This window comes from Acanthopagrus latus, chromosome 24 (genome assembly GCF_904848185.1).
Source record: "Acanthopagrus latus isolate v.2019 chromosome 24, fAcaLat1.1, whole genome shotgun sequence".
Taxonomy (NCBI): Eukaryota; Metazoa; Chordata; class Actinopteri; order Spariformes; family Sparidae; genus Acanthopagrus; species Acanthopagrus latus.
This window is the reverse complement of record NC_051062.1, coordinates 15,431,463-15,452,370: the sequence shown is the minus strand read 5'-3', so window position 1 is coordinate 15,452,370 and position 20,908 is coordinate 15,431,463. Positions and strand designations below refer to the sequence as shown.

The window sequence follows — 20,908 nt, the reverse complement described above, 5'->3', positions numbered from 1 at the left end:
AACGGCGTCCTGAGCACCGGCCAACACGCAGGCTTTTAATGTGAAAGGCAGAGTGAAGTCCACTGTTACATAATGCTCATTCTCTCTTACATGAGTTTGGATCAGCACGTAGGAGACGCCGGAGGCTACATAAGAGCTGCTGTTGGTCCGTGTGCTCAGTCGCTGGTGGGGCCACAGCAGCAGTGCATTCTGGGATATATCAGCGGAGAGAAACATGCAGTCGATATATGGAAAGAATGGATCGGAGACTCCGGAGCCAGTGAAAGCTCAAGTGAAAGGTCAGATTGTGTTACTGGTTTATAGAAGATTAAAGGAGCAGTACGTTAAAAAACAATGCAGTTTCACTGTGTTTACATGAGGCGGACCCCGCCACCTCTCGAGCTCCACACAGTGTTCTGGGACCTTGTTGACTTCTGAGAACTGCTGGTTTTGTATCCTGACCTCATTAATATTGTAAATAATAGTTTGGATTTTTTCTCTGAATCTACAGACTGCTCCTTTAACAGCTGTGGTTATTAAATGTTATGAAGCTGTGAATAAATTAATTTCTGTTCAGATGCTCTGCAGCTGCTCGACTTTCACTCTTTATGTGAAACATTCACTGAATTCTTGAATAAAAAAACACACAGAGAAGAATCACGTGTCGACTGCAGAACAAAATAGAGAGAAAGATTTTTTACCAACAAGTGATTTAACTGAAAAATATAATAAATATATTAAATGAGAGAATAACCGACATTAAGCGCTCAGACAATAAAACCTTCAGTGTCGAGATTTAGATGCGACCTCGACCTTCACTGTCAAAGTTTATGATTTACTATTAAACTAAATAATAAAATCCACTTTATATTTTGTTTCTGAGCACCAGTGATCATAAAAAGCTTGAACACATTTTAATAAAAACTAATTAATCTTCTCGAAGTTGTTTGATTGTGTAACATCCTGTTTGACAACCCGTCAAAATAAAATGCATCACATTTTGCTATTTTCAAATTAATAACAATTAACTGGAGTTTTGTATTATTCAAATACATAATCAGCTTTTTCAGGTCCGACTGTTGAAAATTCTATCATAAATAATGTTAATGATTAGTTTGATTAGTTTAATTGATCAGTTAAAATAAGACAGAAACAAAACAAAAACAACCTATGTAGCTAACGGCTGGAGGCAGACGGCGGTCCACTGGGCCCGGTTCTGCTCGAGGTTTCTTCCAGTGGTTCCTCTGCAGGTTCTGCTCATGAGGGAGATGTTGGGTCTCTGTCAGTAAACGGATCCAGGAGTTCTGTTTGGACCGGCTCAGTTTGGAAAGTATCCCGAGACGACTTGTTGTAAATTAACGTGTACAAATTAAATTTGATTCAAGATTGATATTGAACTATTTCATAACTGAAGAATCATTTTTCAAAGCAAAGATAATTAAAAAATACTGAACATTTCTCAGTTTACAGCGACTCAGGTGAGACTTCCTGCTGCACCTGGTCTGATGATCTCTGGACCGTTTCTCAAACAAACAAGACGCCACCTTGTAATTTTCTAGAATGACTGATGAGAAAAATAGTGAACATATAAAACACATAAAAAAGTAAAGAAAGGTAAAAACCTGTGTGACCTTTGACCCTCAGGTTCCATCCCGTCCTGGCTGCAGGGCACTCTGCTCAGGAACGGGCCGGGCCTGTTCTCGGTGGGCAGCAGCGAATACAACCACTGGTTTGATGGCATGTCGCTGATCCACAGCTTCACCTTCACCGACGGTGAGACAAGATCAGTGATTGTTCACGTCATCTCAGAACACTGAAGCTCCTGAATCAAAAATCTCCTGGCAGAAAAGTCAAATTCACTGATGTCACAAAGCCAACATCTCTTACCTGGTGTCGTTTCAGGTGAGGTGACGTACAGAAGTAAGTTTCTGAAGAGCGACACCTACAAGAGGAACACCCAGGCTGACAGGATCGTCGTCTCCGAGTTCGGAACCATGATCTACCCAGATCCCTGCAAGAACATCTTTTCAAGGTACCGAGCAACCGAGATCGAGAGCGGCTGTTTCAGTCCCTCCGGGAGACGTAGAGATCTGTTTCAGTCCCTCCGGGAGACGTAGAGATCTGTTTCAGTCCCTCTGGGAGACGTAGTGATCTGTTTCATTCTGTCCAGGAGACGTAGAGATCTGTTTCAGTCCCTCCGGGAGACGTAGAGATCTGTTTCAGTCCCTCCGGGAGACGTAGAGATCTGTTTCAGTCTGTCCAGGAGACGTAGAGATCTGTTTCAGTCCCTCCGGGAGACGTAGAGATCTGTTTCAGTCTGTCCAGGAGACGTAGAGATCTGTTTCAGTCCCTCCGGGAGACGTAGAGATCTGTTTCAGTCTGTCCAGGAGACGTAGAGATCTGTTTCAGTCCCTCCAGGAGACGTAGAGATCTGTTTCAGTCCCTCCGGGAGACGTAGAGATCTGTTTCAGTCCCTCCGGGAGACGTAGAGATCTGTTTCAGTCCCTCTGGGAGACGTAGTGATCTGTTTCATTCTGTCCAGGAGACGTAGAGATCTGTTTCAGTCCCTCCGGGAGACGTAGAGATCTGTTTCAGTCCCTCCGGGAGACGTAGAGATCTGTTTCAGTCTGTCCAGGAGACGTAGAGATCTGTTTCAGTCTGTCCAGGAGACGTAGAGATCTGTTTCAGTCCCTCCGGGAGACGTAGAGATCTGTTTCAGTCCCTCTGGGAGACGTAGTGATCTGTTTCATTCTGTCCAGGAGACGTAGAGATCTGTTTCAGTCCCTCCGGGAGACGTAGAGATCTGTTTCAGTCCCTCCGGGAGACGTAGAGATCTGTTTCAGTCCCTCCAGGAGACGTAGAGATCTGTTTCAGTCCGTCCAGGAGACGTAGAGATCTGTTTCAATCCCTCCGGGAGACGTAGAGATCTGTTTCAGTCTGTCCAGGAGACGTAGAGATCTGTTTCAGTCCCTCCGGGAGACGTAGAGATCTGTTTCAGTCTGTCCAGGAGACGTAGAGATCTGTTTCAGTCCCTCCGGGAGACGTAGAGATCTGTTTCAGTCCCTCCAGGAGACGTAGAGATCTGTTTCAGTCCCTCCGGGAGACGTAGAGATCTGTTTCAGTCCCTCCGGGAGACGTAGAGATCTGTTTCAGTCCGTCCAGGAGACGTAGAGATCTGTTTCAGTCCCTCCGGGAGACGTAGAGATCTGTTTCAGTCCGTCCAGGAGACGTAGAGATCTGTTTCAGTCCCTCCAGGAGACGTAGAGATCTGTTTCAGTCCGTCCAGGAGACGTAGAGATCTGTTTCAGTCCCTCCGGGAGACGTAGAGATCTGTTTCAGTCCGTCCAGTAGATGATCTGTTTCTGTCACCAGGGCGTTCACACATCTCTGCAACGTCATCCCCGACTTCACTGACAACAACTTGATCAACATCATCCGTTACGGTCAGGACTACTACGCCTCCTCTGAGGTCAACTACATGAACCAGATCGATCCCACCACGCTGGAAACTGTCGGCAGGGTACGTCAGTCTCCGCCCGCCTCCTGAAACACCAAAGTGTAATTGATCCGGTCCAAATACTTCCTCAAACTCATCACGTGTTCTCTGTGCGACCCAGATCAACTACAGGAACCACATCGCTCTGAACTTGGCGACGGCTCATCCTCACTACGACAGCGAGGGGAACACCTACAACATGGGCACCGCCATCATGGGCCTGGGTCGACCCAAATACGTCATCTTCAAAGTCCCAGCTGATGCTTCAGGTAACAGGACGTAGTAATCTGATGACATACCTCAGACTGCTGTGTTGGAGGAGTTCATCATCTGATCTGAGTGATTACAACAATCAGGCACAATCATAATTAACATGATATCAGTGAGGTCACAATGACCTGCAGTGACATCATCACGTCACACCTCAGCTCAGGTACTCCACTACGTCTCAGAGATGAACTGAGTACTTCACACGACTCAACTACTGTATTTAACTAAAAGTTTGAGGTTCTTGTACTTGAGTGTGTGTCGTCACAGTCTGACAGAAGTGTTCTGCTGGTTTCAGATAAACAGCAGAAGAAGCCGGCGCTGAGGAAGGTGCAGCAGGTGTGCTCCATCCCGTTTCGCTCCACGCTGTACCCGAGCTACTTCCACAGCTTCGGCATGACCGACAACTACATCGTGTTCGTGGAGCAGCCGTTCAAGCTGGACATCGTCAGACTGGCCACCGCCTACTTCAGAGGGGTCAACTGGGGGAGCTGCCTCAAGTTCGACAAGGACGACATCGTAGGTTCTGAACTTTACCTCAGACGGAACAACGAGCTAATTATGTTCCAGGACATGTTTGTGAAACCGAGCACATTTACTCGAGGACTGTAGCACCGTTTTAATTTAAGTGATTTGATCATGACTCAGATAAAAACATTGATTGTGATGAATATCAGATCTGATAGCTGATCAGGTCGACACACCAACACTGATCTTGTTTCATTTTTGTGTCGAAAGAAAAAAGTGATGACTGACTGTAGTCGTCACACAAAGTCGATCGACAGTTTGACTCCAGTGTTTCGTCCCCGCAGACTTTGTTCCACGTCGTCAACAGAAAAACAGGAAAGGCGGTGTCCACTCGTTTCTACGGCGACGCCTTGGTGGTTTTTCACCACATCAACGCGTACGAGGCCGACGGCCACTTGGTGTTCGACCTCATCACCTACAAGAACAGCAACCTGTACGACATGTTCTACATCCAGAACATGAGGCAGGAGACCGGCAAATTCATCGAGTCCAACAAGATCTTCTCCCCACCGATCTGCCAGAGGTTCGTCCTGCCGCTCAACGCCAACAAGGTACGGACCGACAAACACGTCCTGTAACTTCATCATGAAACGAGTCTGTACGGAGAGTTTGTGTTGATGTGTTTCCCAGGAATCATCCAAAGGGTCGAACCTGGTGACGCTGACGGACACGACGGCCCGAGCAGTGATGCAGGACGACGGCTCCGTCTACTGTCAGCCCGACACTCTGTTCGAAGGTTCTTCATCATCATCGTCATCATCAATGTCCGTCTGATTGTTTTCAAGTGTTTAATTCTCCTTAACTGACGAGTCCGACTCCTCCTCAGGCCTGGAGCTGCCCGGGATCAACTATAAGTTCAACGCCAAAAAGTACAGATACTTCTACGGCTCCAGGGTGGAGTGGTCTCCTCATCCCAACAAGGTGAGACACCTGAGGCTGCACGCTGCGCCGCCAGCGAACACACACATCAACACATCACTTCATCTTTATTTTCTGTCTGTGGTCCAACAGATCGCTAAGATCGACATCGTCACCAGGAAACACATCGAGTGGCGGCAGGAGTCCTGCTACCCATCAGAGCCGGTGTTCGTTGCGTCTCCGGGAGCCGTTGAAGAAGACGACGGTGAGGCTGCAGGAACTTTAGTTTCTGGCCTGCAGGTTTATGAAACTGTTAAAACTGGTTCTGACTCTCGGTACTCTCCTTCCTGCAGGCGTGATCTTATCGTCCGTCATCTCTCCGGATCCCAACATCTCTCCGTTCATGCTCGTCCTCGACGCCAAAAACTTCAAGGAGATTGCCCGAGCCTCCATCCCCGCCAGCGTCCACATGGACCTGCACGGACTTTTCATCCCTGCTGCTGTGTGACGGCCAACACGCCTGCTGCCATGACTATTTATCATTCTTTAATGGAGTCGACCTTTTTCATGATTTCTTTTTTTGTTAAGATTGTAAAAAAAAAACCCAGCAAGAGTAAGCTAGATTTTAAAGAGAAGAAAACAAAAAGCATTTTTATGGATGTGTATCGTAGCAGTGGGACGTATTTATTAATGTGTTTGTTCATGAAGTTAATTATCGACTGTCATCTCCGGTTTGTGTTTACAGAAGCTCTCAACATCATTCTATAAAGTCGTTAGTTGGATTAAAAGTCGTGTTTTTTGTTGAATCAACTTTCTTTAATGAATATGTTCTAGTGCTAGCCTCTGCTAGCTCGCCCTGCTAATGCAGGTGCTAGCTTGGTGCTACTAGTTTAAAATACACATGAAGTTTGTGGATTTAATAATTCAATCCGTCCACAGAAACAATATTTTATTCAAAAGATATCTTTGTTCTAACAAAGTTGAGCTAGCTTAGCAGTTTTGTCTTTTGAAGTGTGGTTGTTTATTTGGGTTCTTAGCTTCAAAATACCAGTGAAGTTTGTCCTTGTTTTTAATATTTAAATATATCTAACATTTTAATTTCCTGATCAGATTCTAACGTCTACAGGACAGTGGAGAAAAGATGCAGATTTATATATTTAAACATTTTTCTTTAGTTCTCGTCTCGTTAAATAAAGACGACATGCGTCACTGATGGAGTCACTTGTTCTGATCGGGTCCAGCTGAAAAACTGTTCGGACCAAATCTGACTTTTATGTCATTCTGATGTGAAGTTTGGATCAACAGCTGATAATTAACATCTATGAGAATATTTTGACAGCATTAAATGAATTACATATATTTACATTTTGTTCCTTTCATGTCACATATTTTGCATCTTTTAAAGTTTAAAGCAGAGAAAAGATCCTCAAACTAATTAATCAAACTGTTTTCATGACTGAACAAACTGACCTTAAAGGACAACGCCACTGCTTCTTCTGACACCAGCTGCTTTATTCACTGACAGTTTGTATTGTGACCTCATTAATATTGTAAATATTAAAATCACATTTGCATTTCTTCTCTGAAACTACAGACTGCTCCTTGAAAGGATTCTTTGACTTTTGTGCCAAATACTAAAAATGACCATCGTCCATCTCTTATTTTTAAAGCCTTTCATAGATGAATTATTACATATTACATATTTTCAACTTTTCTCCCCACTACATCTTGTTTTGAAGGAGTTACTGCAGTGACTTCATGCATTTTAAATTGATTTAAATACTTTCATCTGCTACTGAAGACACATCGTCATGCAGCGAAGTGTATATTCTGACTAAGATGTTTAATTTAACTATTCAAGTGATCATTCTCAATAAAACACAGACAGGTGGAGCAGCGAACACGTTTGATTCTAATATTATTTTTACCCTTCTAGTCTTTTAAGATGAAGATTTAACAGCTGTTCAGGAGATATTTGAAATCATGACAGTAAATCTCAGAAAGGAAATGAGGTACCGTTCATATTTCTGTGGATGTGTGAAGAAGGCCTGGAGGTCCGCCACCTGGTGGCTGGGACCAGGTGTGCCAGCTGAACTGGTTTTGATTGGCCTCTAAAGATCTTTGAACACGATGAAGGAAAGAGTTAAAACCTAAACATCCTGATGAACCTTCATCCTGCGATATCTGGACTGAAAACTCTCAAATCTGCAGTTTCATGAGAATCATGGGAATTTATTACATCAGCAGTTGCAGCAGAAACAGTTTAAAATCTTCCAGAGGTTACACCCTCTGGCACCCCCCCCCCCCTCCAACATGGCCGACGGAGAACACGAGTCAGCTCTTCAAGTCTTTAAAGTCGTCGCTGCTGCTTCTTCAATGATTTTGGTGTTTTGTGGAAAGAAAGGAAAAAAAAATACAACTCGCATTTTCCTCCTCCAGCCCTGGTGCTGCACAAAAACAATCCCATAATGCACCTGGTTTGGCTGAGCGCCGACTCTGCTGACTTGCCGGCCTCGTTCAGCTCGTGAGCCTCAGTCTGGGAGGAGGGGGGCGGAGCCTGCGACACCAAGCAGCAGCCACAAATCAGAGCAGAGAAGAAGAAAAAAACAACAACGTCGATGCTGAAGAACAGGCACGTTGGAATACTGTGTGTGTGTGTGGGTGTGTGTGTGTGTGTGTGCTAAGCTATCACTGTTTATAACAGTGGAAAAAACTGTTCGTTTCTCACAGAAAAACACTTTCACGTCTTTTTTTTCTCTTTTCTGTTTTGTCCTTCCGTCGTCGTCACCAGAGGGAGGAAGTGTGTGTGTGTTAATCTCTGCGTGTGTGTGTGTGTGTGTGGCCCGTCAGATGATCTCGAAGGTCTTCTTCAGCTCCATGATCAACTGCCAATCAGTTTTCTGCATCTCGTCTCTGAACCAGTTCTTCAGAGCGTCGATGGACGCCCGCGTGATCTGAAGCACACGAACAGACTGAGATGTTATCACTGTGACACACTGTCACACACACACACACACACACACACACACACACACACACACATATAACTTTAAGACTGCAGGTGTGGTTTGTGTGTGTGTCCCTTTAAGACCTCATGTGATGTTTGTGTTCACGCTCTTTGTTGAAAGCCCTCCCTCCTCCTCAGTGGGCGTGTCCTCACCTTGCTGACGATGATATCTGTGGCTTCAAAATGGCGGCCGTACATCTTGGGCGACTCCCCGGGAATGGGCTCGATCTTGATGCAGATCTCCTGGCCTTTCTTCGCGCAGTCGACTGACTTGTGGTTCATCTCGATGCTGGTGACCACGCCGATGTCCACAAACTGAAACATCAACCAATACAATTACAATAAATATCCTCCTGCATCACTTAGACAACCAATCACAGTCGTTCCGAGCGCCTCACCCCTTTGGAGGGGACGCAGAGCGGCGTCCCTTGTCGCAGGACTCCGGCCTCGATGGTCACGCCCATCACGATGGGATCTCTGGAGTTAAAGATGAACTGAGGGAGAACTCGCAGCTTGGCGGGGAACACGGCGACATGCCTGACGACACACAGAGCACACAAACACTTAGAACCCTGACGGAGCGGCGCAGCAGGTGGCGCTCGGCTGAGTGGCGGCCATACTTGAACTCGTCCTGCTTGGCCTTCTTGTAGTCCTCTCTGTACTTGGTGAAGGCGTCGAACAGATGGTAGATGATCTCAGCAGAGAAGATCCGAACCCCCAGACTGTCGGCCATCTCCTGACTCTCCCTCTCCACCTTCACGTCGAACGCCAGGATCACCGCGTACCTGAAGAGACCAAACAGAACAAAACCATCTGGGTTCATGATCCTGGATCCATTAACGACGTCGAGATGAGACGGCACTTTTAAACACGTGGAAACGTGACGTACTGCACGTCGTGCTCCAGCATCGCAGACGCCTTCATCACGTCCCTCTTGTGGACCGGACCGATGTTGATACCAGCGTACTGCAGCGACAGAAGGAGAGGTCAGAGGTCAGAGGTCAGAGGTCAGCTCAACCTGGAAGCTTCTGCTTCCTGTTGTTTTTCACAATAAATGTTCAGAGGCAAACGTCTACTGTACAACTGGGAGACAGACAGGTGAGGAGACAGACAGACAGACAGGTGAGGAGACAGACAGACAGGTGAGGAGACAGACAGACAGACAGGTGAGGAGACAGACAGACAGACAGGTGAGGAGACAGACAGACAGACAGGTGAGGAGACAGACAGACAGACAGGTGAGGAGACAGACAGACAGACAGGTGAGGAGACAGACAGACAGACAGGTGAGGAGACAGACAGACAGACAGGTGAGGAGACAGACAGACAGGTGAGGAGACAGACAGACAGACAGGTGAGGAGACAGACAGACAGGTGAGGAGACAGACAGACAGACAGGTGAGGAGACAGACAGACAGGTACTCACGGGGACTTTAGAGGTCCGGAGGAACTCCAGCAGAGCCTCCAGAGATCCCAGCGTGGACGCCTGGACGTAAACTCCTTTCTCCTCCAGTTTGATGGAGCTCAGAGTCTGTTTGAGCTCTCGCACCAGCTCATCCTGAAAACCAGCACAGTCAGTCCACTGGAGCCCCGCCTGACCAGAACCGTGTGTGTGTGTGTGTGTGTGTGTGTGTGTGTGTGTGTGTGTGTGTGTGTGTGTGTGTGTGTGTGTGTGTGTGTGTGTTACCCTCATGACGGGGATCTCGTCCTCCTTCTGAGCCACCAGCAGGGGGAGCCCGGCCAGCGCCTTCTCCAGGTCTTTACCCAGAATCTTCACTCCCTGAGCCGTCGACACCTCCTTGTGCTTCTCATACTGACTCTGAACACACCAATCAATCAATCAATCAATCAATCAATCAATCAATCAATCAATCAATCAATCAATCAATCAACCAACCAACAGATACCACCAGGGGTCATGAGGAGAGATTCATCTGTGCTTTTATTCTGAAAATGATTTCCCAGCAGTCTACCTTGACTCGGAGCTCCTTCAGAGGCGGCGGCAGCAGCAGCCCTCTGATCTGCGTCACGATTGGTCCTTCCACCCCGGGGACGATGATGGTCTCTCCCTCTCGCAGACGACCGTTAATCAGGATGACGTCTATCGTGGTTCCCATACCGGGCAGAGCTTTCACCTGAGCACACACAACCTGTCAGGTGAACTCGTCCAGACGGTGGTGTAAAGGTACAGCTAGACAGTGAGAGCGTCTCACCTCCATGACCTGAGCTCGCAGCTCGTCGCAGTGTGCTAGCCGGCGGGCCAACATGGTCTGGGTGAGCTCCACCAGGAGGGCGATGAGGTTTCCCATCCCGTCGCCGCTGTGAGCCGAGGTCGGAACCAACGACACAAACGTGCGGGGGTCTTTATTCTCGTAGAACAAGGCGGCGTTAAGACCCTGAGGAGCAACAAGACAACGTGATGAAGGTCAGTGGTGATTCGTGATCATGACCGACTTACGTTTAAATGCTACAAACACACAACTTATTTCTATTTGTATATTTTCAACTAAATCAGCTGATTGGCTGATGGGTGATGATGTAATGACAGACACCTGCTGAGCGAACTCCACGATGACGGCCTTAGCTCGCTCGTCAAACTCGTCCTTGGTGTTCTTCTTCTGCTTCTTCAGCGTGGTCACGATGTCGGTTTCAGGACTCTTCTTCCAGTCGTACAGACGGTCGACCTGAGGAAGGAGGCGGCGCCGTCAGAGCAGAAGAGGAAGAGGAGGACACACCTGAGGACGGACAGCTGGCTCACCTTGTTGAGGGCGACGATGAACGGACACTTCTTCTCCTTCAGCAGGTTGATGGACTCGAGCGTCTGCGGCTCGATGCCGTGCATGATGTCCACCACCAGGATGGCGATGTCGCACAGAGAGCTGCCTCTGTTCCTCAGGTTACTGAGACACACAGGGAGCAGTTACAGTTACTCTTCAGATTATCTTCCTGTATCTCCAGGTGAGTTGATGTTGAGTGTTGTGATAAACTGACAGTGTCGTAAAAAGGACCCAGTCATACTCCAGTAAAAGTCTGAAAGTCTCTGATGTTAAATGTACTCGAGTATCAAAGTATCCGTAAAGTAACTGATCCATAGATCTACATGCATATAAATATCTACATGTGTATAAACTGAGTCAGCTGATCAACACCATCACTGATCACAGGATCAATTAAAAACGTAATCTGTAAAGTAACTAGTAACTAAAGTAATCAGAGCAGGACGTGAATACCGGAGTACAGAGAAGCTCGTTACCTGAAGGACTCGTGTCCAGGTGTGTCGATGATCAACATGCCGGGAATCCTCAGGTTGTCTTTCTCAAACTGCACACACACACAAACGCCATTATTACTCTGTGTGTGTGTGTGTGTGTGTGTGTGTGTGTGTGTGTGTGTGTGTGTGTGTGTGTGTCTCTCTCTCTCTTACGTTCTTCACCATCCTCGTCTGCTCCTCGATCGTCTCTTTCGGGACGTTTGTGGCTCCGATCTGCTGAGTGATTCCTCCAGCCTCGCCGTCCTGAACGTGAGTGTGTCGCAGCTGCACACACACACACACACACACACAGATGAAAGTGTTACTATGGCAACAGAAACAGTCACTCACTAATCTGCTACAGTCAGTAAGATTGTACTGAGAAACACTGAACTACACAGCAGACAACAGTCACAGAACTGAAAACACAGAAAACCAGTCAGTAAACAGCAGAGTTCGGGTTGAGCAGAACCAGATGAACTTGGACCGGGTACTGGTGACAAAGGCGAACAGAGGTGTGTGACAGCGTGAAGCTCCCTGTGTGACAGCAGCACTCCTGCACCAGGTGAGCTCAGGTGAGCTCAGGTGAGCTCAGGTCGAGGGTCCTGCAGAGCGTTCACTGCGCTTCAGATTCATTATGAGGCTTTGACCAACTGAATTCTGGTCGTTCAGCCAACACTTAAATTTATACGTTCCCATAGTTGTAGCAGATTCAGCTGTCCAAGTCTTTCCGTGATGACGTGTACGGAGATAAATTCTGACCGAGCTGTTGGCAAAATGTCACTTACGTTCCTGATACTTCAGTCAGAAGAACACGGAGCTGACTGAGATTCACCCACACAGTCACCACAACAAACAACAAACGAGACCAAGGCAGCGACGGCGGCGGTAAATGAGTGTACATATTTAAAACCTGACTGACTAAATGTAGTTTAAGACCTGTATGCAAAATATGGACCCTAACCCTAAACTGAGACTGTCACATTTTAGCCTTGTTAAGACTGTAAGAGCCTGCAGAGACCCAGGTAACGTTACCTTGTCGAGGATCTTGGTCTTCCCCGTGTCGACGTGTCCGAGCACACACACCACCGGAGATCTCAGTCTGTCCACGTCCACGTTCTTCAGGTTCTCCGCCCTCCGTTTCTATGGAAACACACAGAGCTGTCAGTCAGAGACGGGCTGACAACAGACGAGCTCTCACTCCTCCCGTGTTCCTCACCTCTATCCTCCTCTTGGCGCGGTCGTACAGCCGCTCTTCCTTCGTCCTGTCGTCGTCCTCGCTCTCGCTGCTCTCGTCCTCGCTCTCCTTGGCCGCCTTCCTCTTCGTCTGACTGGCCGATGTCGCCTCCACCTTCTCCGGCTCCTCGTCGCTCTCCTCCTCCTCATCGTCGTCGTCCTCATCCTCCTCCTCGTCCTCCTTGTCTTCCTCGTCCTCGTCCTCCTCGCTGCCTGCTGGCTGAGGTTGGCCGGTGGGCTCCTCCTTCACCTCGATGTGGACTTTCTTCAACTCTGACACAGAAAACAGGAAATATAAAGAGATTTAACACGTCTACAAAGACTGGGATGACTGTTGTTTCCTGCTGAAGGTGGATAATAACCTTTCTCCTCGTCGGTGGCGATGGCCTCCCAGTCGTCCACAGCAGCCTCCAGCTTCACCTCTGCAGGGACACAGGAGAGAGTCACCATGACCACATCTAATCATCATCATTGTCCCCCATCACCTGCCTCCTCGGCCCTCTGGACTCACCTGGCTCTGTGGCCGGCGTCTTGACCTCTGTTTCCATGGCAACGGGCTCTGGAGTCTCCGACGTCGGTGAAGTGACCTCTGACGGAGAGAGAGCAGAACGCTGTAAACCAGAGGAAGTGTTTTTGATTGGGTGACTAACGAGCAGCAGCAGCACTGTGGTACCTTCAGGAGTCTGGGTGGTGGGCTTCTTCTTCCTCGTGTAAATTGGCTTCTTCTTTGGCATCGAGTCTTTGGATGGCACTTCAACACCTGAAGAAGAAAAAACATCTTTAACAACTCCTGAACTTCAACAGAAGAAGAAGGAACAGAAACAGAAGAAGAAGAAGAAGAGTTACCTGATAGTTGTGTCCTACTTCACATGAAAACTTTTCTGTGATGACGATCATCAGCGATTCTATTTTTCAGAGATCCTCTATTGACTATTGTCTATGAGGAGGGCTCACTCTGGACATATTTGAGAAGCTGAATTTCTGTCTTGTGTTGGCGGCTGTACTGTATCGTTATGTTATTTGTAAAGCTGAAGTGTGATTGGTCGTCCTCACCTTGAGCCTGCAGCATCTTGAGCGTGGCCTCGGCCCGAGCTCGAGCCTCCCGCTGGGCTTTCGTTAGCAGCTTGCCCTCCTTCTTCAGACGCTCCTTCCTCTCCTTCTCCTTCTGCTTCTTCTTCTCCTTGCGCTCCAGCTCCAGTCGCTCCTGTTGGGACAAAGGAGGAGGTCAAAGGTCAGAGCGGCGTCTGACGGATGAGGTCGGTCAGAAGCTAAAGGAGGAGGTGTCGTACCTGCTCCTCCCGCTGCTTCTCCAGCTCCTCCAGCCTCTTCAGGCGCTCCTCCTCCTCCCTCTTGGCTCGCTCCTCCTCCTACAGACAACAAAACATTGCTGTCAGACAACAAACACACTCCAAACTCAACTCCATGACCTCGATTCCCACAATGCCCGACCTCCTTCATCTTGGCCAGAGCCTCCTGCATGGCCTTCACTGTGGCCTTGCTGGGTCCCTTCTTCTTCTCCTTCTCCTCCTCCTTCTTGTCTCTCTTCTTCTTCTTGTCTTTCTTCTTCTTGTCGCCCTCGGCCTCGTCTGCAGGAGGACAAGAAGAAGAGACAGTGAAAATATTCCCTGATGCATTTCTGTTTCTGTTAACTGTGTAAAACGTTTGAATTTGATGTCTCACCCTCTGCTGCAGGCTCCGCCCCTTCCTGTTCCTCCGACACTGCTGCAGGTGGAGCTGTTGGAGGGGGTGTGGCCTCTGTCGTCATCTTCTCTGGCTCCATCTTGATGTCGCTGCTGGCCTCCTTCTCCTTCAGCTTCTTCTGCTTCAACCTCTCTTCCTCCTTCTTCTTCTTGTCGCGCTCCTTCTTCTCTGCCTTCTTCTGCGCCGCCGTCTTCATTTTGAAGCCTCCTCCCTCCTCATCGTCCTGCTCCTCCTCGCTGTCCACCTTCGCCGCCTTGCCTTTGTTCTTCTTCTTCTTGTCTCTCCTGGAGCTGAACTCATCATCGTCTGACTCGTCGTCGTCTTCCTTCCCTCCTCCTCCTCTCACACCTTTGTCCTCATCATCATCAGACACTGAAGCTTTTTTGCTCATCTTCTTACCTTCTTTGGTTTTGAGGCGAGAGCGTGAGCCACTGTCGTCGTCAGAGTCGGAGGGAGAAGCAGCGGGCGGTGCCTGCAGACAAACAGACAGGATCAGTACGGAGGCTCAGGAGGGACAAATGTCGCCTCATACGTAAAACACTTTGTTCACCTTCTTGTTGTCTCTCTGCTCTCCGTTCCTCTCATCATTCAGCTGAGCTTCACCTTCCTCGTCCTCCTCGTCCTCGGGGCTGGCGCCGCCCTTCTTCCCCTTCCTAGTTTTCTTCTTCTCTGGTTTTGGAGGCTCGACGCTGTCCACTTCCTCTGTGGTATCTGATTTCTGCAGAGGAAACAGGAGCGCTTTAATAAACCCAGACATTCTGACCAACTAACAGGAGTAAATATGAAAACTCATGAATTCAAGGAGTGAGCTGAGGCGTGGTCACCTTTCCCTTCCCTCCCTGAGCCTCCAGAGACAGCTCCTCCAGCTCCTTCAGGATGTCCTCCTCACTGCAGGAGGAGAAACACACCACACATCAGCCGGGACCACACAAGAACACACAATGACCACACAACCAGATCTTTTCAACAGCGTCAAGCACAAAGCAGCTGGATGGAAGCATAGCACAAGTTCTTACATCTGACAATGAGGAAGAAGAAGAAGAACGAGAGGAGGAGAAGTAACAGAAGAAGAAGAAGAAGAAGAAGAAGAAGAATGAGGAGGAGAAAAATACATGGAAAGATAGAAGAGGAACAAAAACAACAAGGAAGATGAGCAGCAGTAGAAGAAGAGCAGCTGTAGAAGATGAGCAGCAGTAGAAGAAGAGCAGCTGTAGAAGAAGAGCAGCTGTAGAAGATGAGCAGCAGTAGAAGAAGAGCAGCAGTAGAAGAAGAGCAGCTGTAGAAGAAGAGCAGCTGTAGAAGAAGAGCAGCAGTAGAAGAAGAGCAGCAGTAGAAGAAGAGCAGCAGTAGAAGAAGAGCAGCAGTAGAAGAAGAGCAGCTGTAGAAGAAGAGCAGCAGTAGAAGATGAGCAGCAGTAGAAGAAGAGGTCCAGCATGTCGTACTCAAACTCGTCTTTCTTGGCTCCCTTCTTCTTCTTCTTCCCTTTCGGCTCCTTGGAGGCTCCAGCTCCTTCGATCTCGGCCGCCAGAGCGTCAATGTCGATTCCGTCATCTTTGGCACTGAGAACAGATCAATCAATCAATCAATCAATCAATCAATCAATCAATCAATCAATCAATACCTGATCACCGACTGACACCTGATCACCTACTGACAGCCAGCACTGACGGTGGTCTGTGTGGACTCAGTGAGGTGAACAGGCCTCAGCAGAACTCTCTGTGTGTCAGAACAATAGAACCTGCTGACTCTGCTCTTCTACACAACCTTTCATTTCCCATCAGCCCTCTGACACACACACCCACACAGGATGAGGAGACCTTTTCAAAATAAAGTCAGCCGTTTTAATTTAAGTTGATTAGTGATAGTGTTCAACAGGGTTATGGTTCTGTTTTATCACTGTCTATATTCATGATGTCTTTCCTCTTTTGACACTTTTATATGTGGATGATGTCACAATGTGTTGGACTGTCTGTTCTTTAAATGTTCTCTGAGCTGTAAACTGGTTCTGATCACTCAGAGGTTCAGGACATCATCACCACTGTGGTCAAGTGTCATGTAAGAGAAGAAACTGAAGAAGCAGAAGAAGAAACAGAAGAACAGAAGACACAGAAGAAGAAACAGAAGAACAGAAGACACAGAAGAAGAAACAGAAGAACAGAAGACACAGAAGAAGAAACAGAAGAACAGAAGACACAGAAGAAGAAACAGAAGAACAGAAGACACAGAAGAAGAAACAGAAGAACAGAAGACACAGAAGAAGAAACAGAAGAACAGAAGACACAGAAGAAGAAACAGAAGAAGAAACATAAACAGAAGAAGAAGAAACAGAAGAAGAAGAAGAAATATAAACAGAAGAAGAAGAAACAGAAACAAAATTAGAAGAAACAGAAGAAGAAAAAACAGAAGAAGAAGAAGCAGCAGCAGTTCCTGGCTGTCAGGGTCTCAGTGCCCGTCAGTTCTCTCTGTAGGGTCCATACACACGTTAGATTCTGTGACACGCTGACTGTAATTTGATTTAATTTAAATGTTTATCAGACTGAACTTTGATTTTCTCAACTCAACACATCCTCCACCTGTCTGCAGTGACGTCACTGGTCAGCAGGTGAGCAGGTCCCAGCGTTACATCAGCCACCGTTAGCTGTCACACTAACAATGACCTGTACAAAACAGATAACGAGCTAACAGCTAGCCTGTCCCCGCCTGTGGCTCCTGTTAGCATGTAGCAGCTAGCTGTGCCAGGTGACAGGTGAGCTGTCAGAGAGCAGCAGTCAGGTTCAGAGTCACAGCTCGAGGCTCAGAGTCAGAGCAGAGAGCAGCAGCCGGCTCACACGGAGCTAACGCTAAGCTAGCTAACTAACTGAGCTGAGCTGAGCTGAGCTGAGCTGAGTCTGAAGCCAACACCGACAGCAGAGCCGTAAACAAGCCCTCACAGGCGGAGGCTGGCCCGGGTCGGCCCGGGTCGGCCCGGGTCGGCCCGCCTGCTGCCTGTGTGATTCATCATAAGCCATTTCCAGGTGTTTAAACTCCACCTGCACACTCACACACACTCACACAGACTGACTCGTGGTTAGCTTCTGCTATCAGCTAGATGCTAAGCTAACACTGTGAGCAGCGAGCTAACGGGCCCGTTTTGAGGTGTTCACGGGGCGGGAAAGTTCCGACCCGGCGAGAGTAGATGCGGACGGGTGTCGTGGCTGAGCAGGTGGTGTTTTCTCTACCTGTCCTCTCCGGATTTCTTCTGTTTCTTCCCCATCCTGCCGCTGCGGTGCTCTGCGTCTCTCTCCGCTGGCCGACACACACGACGGCTCGCACCAGACGAAGATCGTCTGCTGCCCGACACGGAGGAGAGCTCTCACTCCGGAGCTTTTCCACCACCGACCGATCTGTGAACGCGCTGCCGTTTCCATGGAAACCGATCCTATAAAGACCGTTTTTATGTCGAACACTAAAAGTAAATCGTAAATTAACATTAAACATGCAAAAATAAACGTGAAGAAATATGATATTGAAGGAGAAAACCTTTAAAAATGTTTAAGTATATATTTTGAATAACTTAATCTGCAAATACAGACTCACGTTCATGTAAATATCTTAAATCTCAATTAATATGTTGCTTTTGTATTTACATGTACTTATTTGACCTGTTGTTAAATAATGATAATAATGTCGCTGTCCTGTATGAATGTGGAACCCGTCACAGACACGGATCACTCTAAATAATAGTGAAATATCATAAATTATAATAAATGCGTAATAAAGTCACATTTCATCAACATGCTGAGAGTAATTCAAACCAGTTCCACGAATCACCGCAGAGTGATACCTCCTTTTTTCCCCCTCTCCTCTTCAACAGAACTCCCAGCAGCACGCATGGCTCGAATCGGGAGCACTGCGCATGCGTCGTGCGACATGACCCGTCCAGTCCTTTTTCTGACCCACAAAGCGTCAAAAACTGATCCAGAATCACAGAATCACAGATTAAATCAACTAATACACAGAATATTCACTCACTAAAATAAAAACATTATATTGCTTTATTTCATTTGTATTTATTTCATGATATTTTGTCGAGACTTGTTTGTAAAACTGTGAATTTCATGTTCTTAAGAATCTTAAAACGATTCAGAGAAAATAAAAAACATGAACATAAACTGTGTTTCATTCATTTTGTCCCTGTTGATCTTCCGTACATCGCCTGGTCCAGTCGGGTATCTTCAGCCCATCGCCGTCACCACGGCGTCACACAGCTTCTTCAGTCTGTCCCGCAGCTCGCCGCTCTCACACCGCAGCAACGCGGTAAACGCTGCAGCCGCTCGATGACCACAGAACCTCTCTCCGACCAGCACGTCACTCAGCTCGCCGCTCAGTCGCTGAGGCAGCCAGTCTTCAGGAACGTCCAGCTGGCAGCGCTCGATCATGCCACTCTTTATGTCCATGTCCAGCTGGGCGGAGCTAAGAGCTGACCCCTCCTCTCTCAGCTGCAGGGCGGTCTGGACGCTGAATTTAGGCGTCTTACCGAAAGTCCAGTTCCAGCCTCGCAGCTCTGCCGCCGCGCTGCTCAGTCCAGGAAACGCTGCCTCATCAGAGGGGTCAACAAGGGTTGACGCCGCGCTGAAGCTGAACTCTGGAGGTGGAGAGAAGATTTAAACTTTAACCACTGGAGGGTAGCACGGACAACTTCCAGCTATTCTTATAAATTAACTCAAGATTGATCTGAAGCCACCAGATCAAGGATCAATAAACACTTAAAGTCAGGACCACGATCCTGTAGACGTGTTGCTGTAGTGACACCTGCCAGCAGGAGGCGTCGCTTCACACGTACCTGCATTGTACTGCTGTACCACAGCGTCAAGCAGCTCCTCCCACTGCAGCGTGGGGGCATGGTCCAGCAGGTTGGCGACAGGTGAGGGGACGCTGGGTGTGGCGTTGCTATGGATACCAGGACAAGAGGGGCGGAGCATATCAGTGAGGGCGGAGCGGTCAGCGGAGTGCAGCAGAGTGCAGTGATGGTAGGACGACTTCCTGCTCAGCCTGGATGCACTGCCTACAGAGGGAAACATAAACAACAACATAATCAACAACACCAACGCTGGCCTGAGGTCTTGCTCCTGATGGCCGCCACCCACCTGAGATCTTGAAGCGTCCGTTGAGGACGATGTCCAGCCGGTCAGTGGCATGAACGTCCAGCTCCGGTCTGATCCGCCTCAGAGTGTCCGTGACGACCCTCAGGTTCCTCTGCCGGTCGTACGCCTTCTTGGAGGTGAAGAAGGTCAGGTTGAGGTTCCCGAGGTCGTGGAAAACGGTGCCGCCGCCGCTTCGCCTGCGGGCCAGAGGGATCCCCGCCCTCCTCATGGCCGGCAGGTTGCACTCACTCCAGGGGTTCTGATGGCGCCCGATGACCACAGCCGGCTGGTTCCTCCACAGCAGCAGGACGCTGCGCTGCTGCAGGTCCACATTTGCCTCAATCCAGTCCTCCAGTGCCAGGTTCTGGTACACGTCCGTGGACCGGGACTGCAGGACCAGACCTCCATCACTGCTGCTGATGGAGGTGGAGGTGCTGCGAGCTGATTGGCTGAAGGTTCGACAGCCTCTGAGAAGAGACAGCATCCTCCTGATGTGTGACATCACAGCGTCACATGACATCTTTAATGTGGAAATAAACAACAACACAATAATCAGTGGAGTGTAAACACTCAGAACAGATTCTGTGACACGGAATTAAAATCACTTTAAATATTTGGTTTTATTTTAAGTCCTGGTACTGTGTGTAAGAGACCTTCAGTCCCAACATGGTGACATCACACACTTTATTCATAAATATCTGATCACTGAACATGTTTGTGTTTTGGATTTGTTGGCCGAATAAAACAAAACACCGAGTTTAGTTATCAGAGTTGTTTACCGCTCCGACTACATAAATAAATTTTATTATTTTATTATCATAACACTAAATAGTCCATGTTTAACACGGAGAATGGTGCGCGTGCCTGTAGACATTGTTTTGGCGCCTCTCTCTCTGATTACTGATGTCGACAGTTGGAAGAATGAAACATAAAGTTAATAAATATTTTATTTGATCTCAAATGTACCTGAAACGTGAAGTATGACGACACTGAGCCCTCCTCCTCTAACCGCCCGACAGCAGGTCGGCACTCTGTCTGCTAGCTTTAGCTTTAGCATTAGCTTTAGCTTTAGCGTTAGCACCGCCTGACATCCTGCTGACGTCACTGAAAACTGAACTGTTTAATGTAATTCGTCACGTTCTAATTAACAGCCATTAATAAACAGTTTCATTGATTAAATCAAAACACAGCTCGTGCTGACCTGAACCCGGAGCAGAAGCGAGCGGACCGGCGGCCCGCACAAGTTCCGGTCTAGAATTTTAAAATAAAAGCAGCTTGTTTGCTCAATCAATCAAACTTTATTGATAAGCACCTGGAATGCAAAACAGAGTGCTTTACAGGTGATTAGAAACAAAACCACGGGGAACGGAAACAGCTTCAGATTCTGATGGACACCATTAAAATGATAAAAGATAAAAACAAGACATAAACAACAATGACGTTTCATTTTTACATTCAGTTCA

General features: G+C 47.9%; 3 protein-coding genes across 4 annotated transcripts; 1 reads left to right on the top strand and 2 right to left on the bottom strand.

The window, feature by feature from the left end:
* Nucleotides 1-106: 106 nt before the first annotated feature.
* bco1l (beta-carotene oxygenase 1, like) lies at nt 107-7,031 on the top strand. Its single transcript, XM_037090812.1, has 11 exons — nt 107-278; nt 1,624-1,752; nt 1,882-2,011; nt 3,352-3,499; nt 3,597-3,744; nt 4,041-4,261; nt 4,555-4,821; nt 4,901-5,006; nt 5,097-5,191; nt 5,282-5,393; nt 5,482-7,031. Exons 1-11 carry the CDS (start codon nt 215-217, stop codon nt 5,634-5,636), a joined length of 1,575 nt encoding a protein of 524 aa, XP_036946707.1. The 5' UTR covers nt 107-214; the 3' UTR covers nt 5,637-7,031.
* A 309-nt stretch (nt 7,032-7,340) lies between these two features.
* On the bottom strand, nt 7,341-17,701 carry eif5b (eukaryotic translation initiation factor 5B). The gene is made up of 26 exons (XM_037090788.1): nt 17,541-17,701; nt 15,765-15,881; nt 15,147-15,210; nt 14,873-15,040; nt 14,302-14,794; nt 14,071-14,207; nt 13,911-13,988; nt 13,675-13,825; nt 13,295-13,381; nt 13,133-13,210; nt 12,984-13,043; nt 12,605-12,894; nt 12,421-12,528; nt 11,560-11,670; nt 11,389-11,456; nt 10,894-11,035; nt 10,688-10,819; nt 10,349-10,531; nt 10,109-10,270; nt 9,823-9,954; nt 9,562-9,693; nt 9,025-9,101; nt 8,756-8,920; nt 8,534-8,672; nt 8,289-8,450; nt 7,341-8,082 (listed from the first exon to the last, which is right to left on the bottom strand). The coding sequence occupies exons 1-26, from the start codon at nt 17,573-17,575 to the stop codon at nt 7,975-7,977; spliced, it is 3,579 nt and encodes a 1,192-aa protein (XP_036946683.1). The 5' UTR covers nt 17,576-17,701; the 3' UTR covers nt 7,341-7,974.
* Nucleotides 17,702-18,338: 637 nt separating this feature from the next.
* On the bottom strand, nt 18,339-20,717 carry lipt1 (lipoyltransferase 1). 2 transcript variants are annotated; one of them, XM_037090838.1, is made up of 4 exons: nt 20,647-20,717; nt 19,449-19,965; nt 19,145-19,366; nt 18,339-18,946 (listed from the first exon to the last, which is right to left on the bottom strand). In XM_037090838.1, exons 2-4 carry the CDS (start codon nt 19,963-19,965, stop codon nt 18,537-18,539), a joined length of 1,149 nt encoding a protein of 382 aa, XP_036946733.1. In that variant the 5' UTR covers nt 20,647-20,717; the 3' UTR covers nt 18,339-18,536. The 2 variants fall into 2 exon arrangements, with proteins under 2 accessions (XP_036946733.1, XP_036946732.1); XM_037090837.1 differs by lacking the exon at nt 20,647-20,717 and adding an exon at nt 20,412-20,640.
* Between the last annotated feature and the right edge of the window lie 191 nt (nt 20,718-20,908).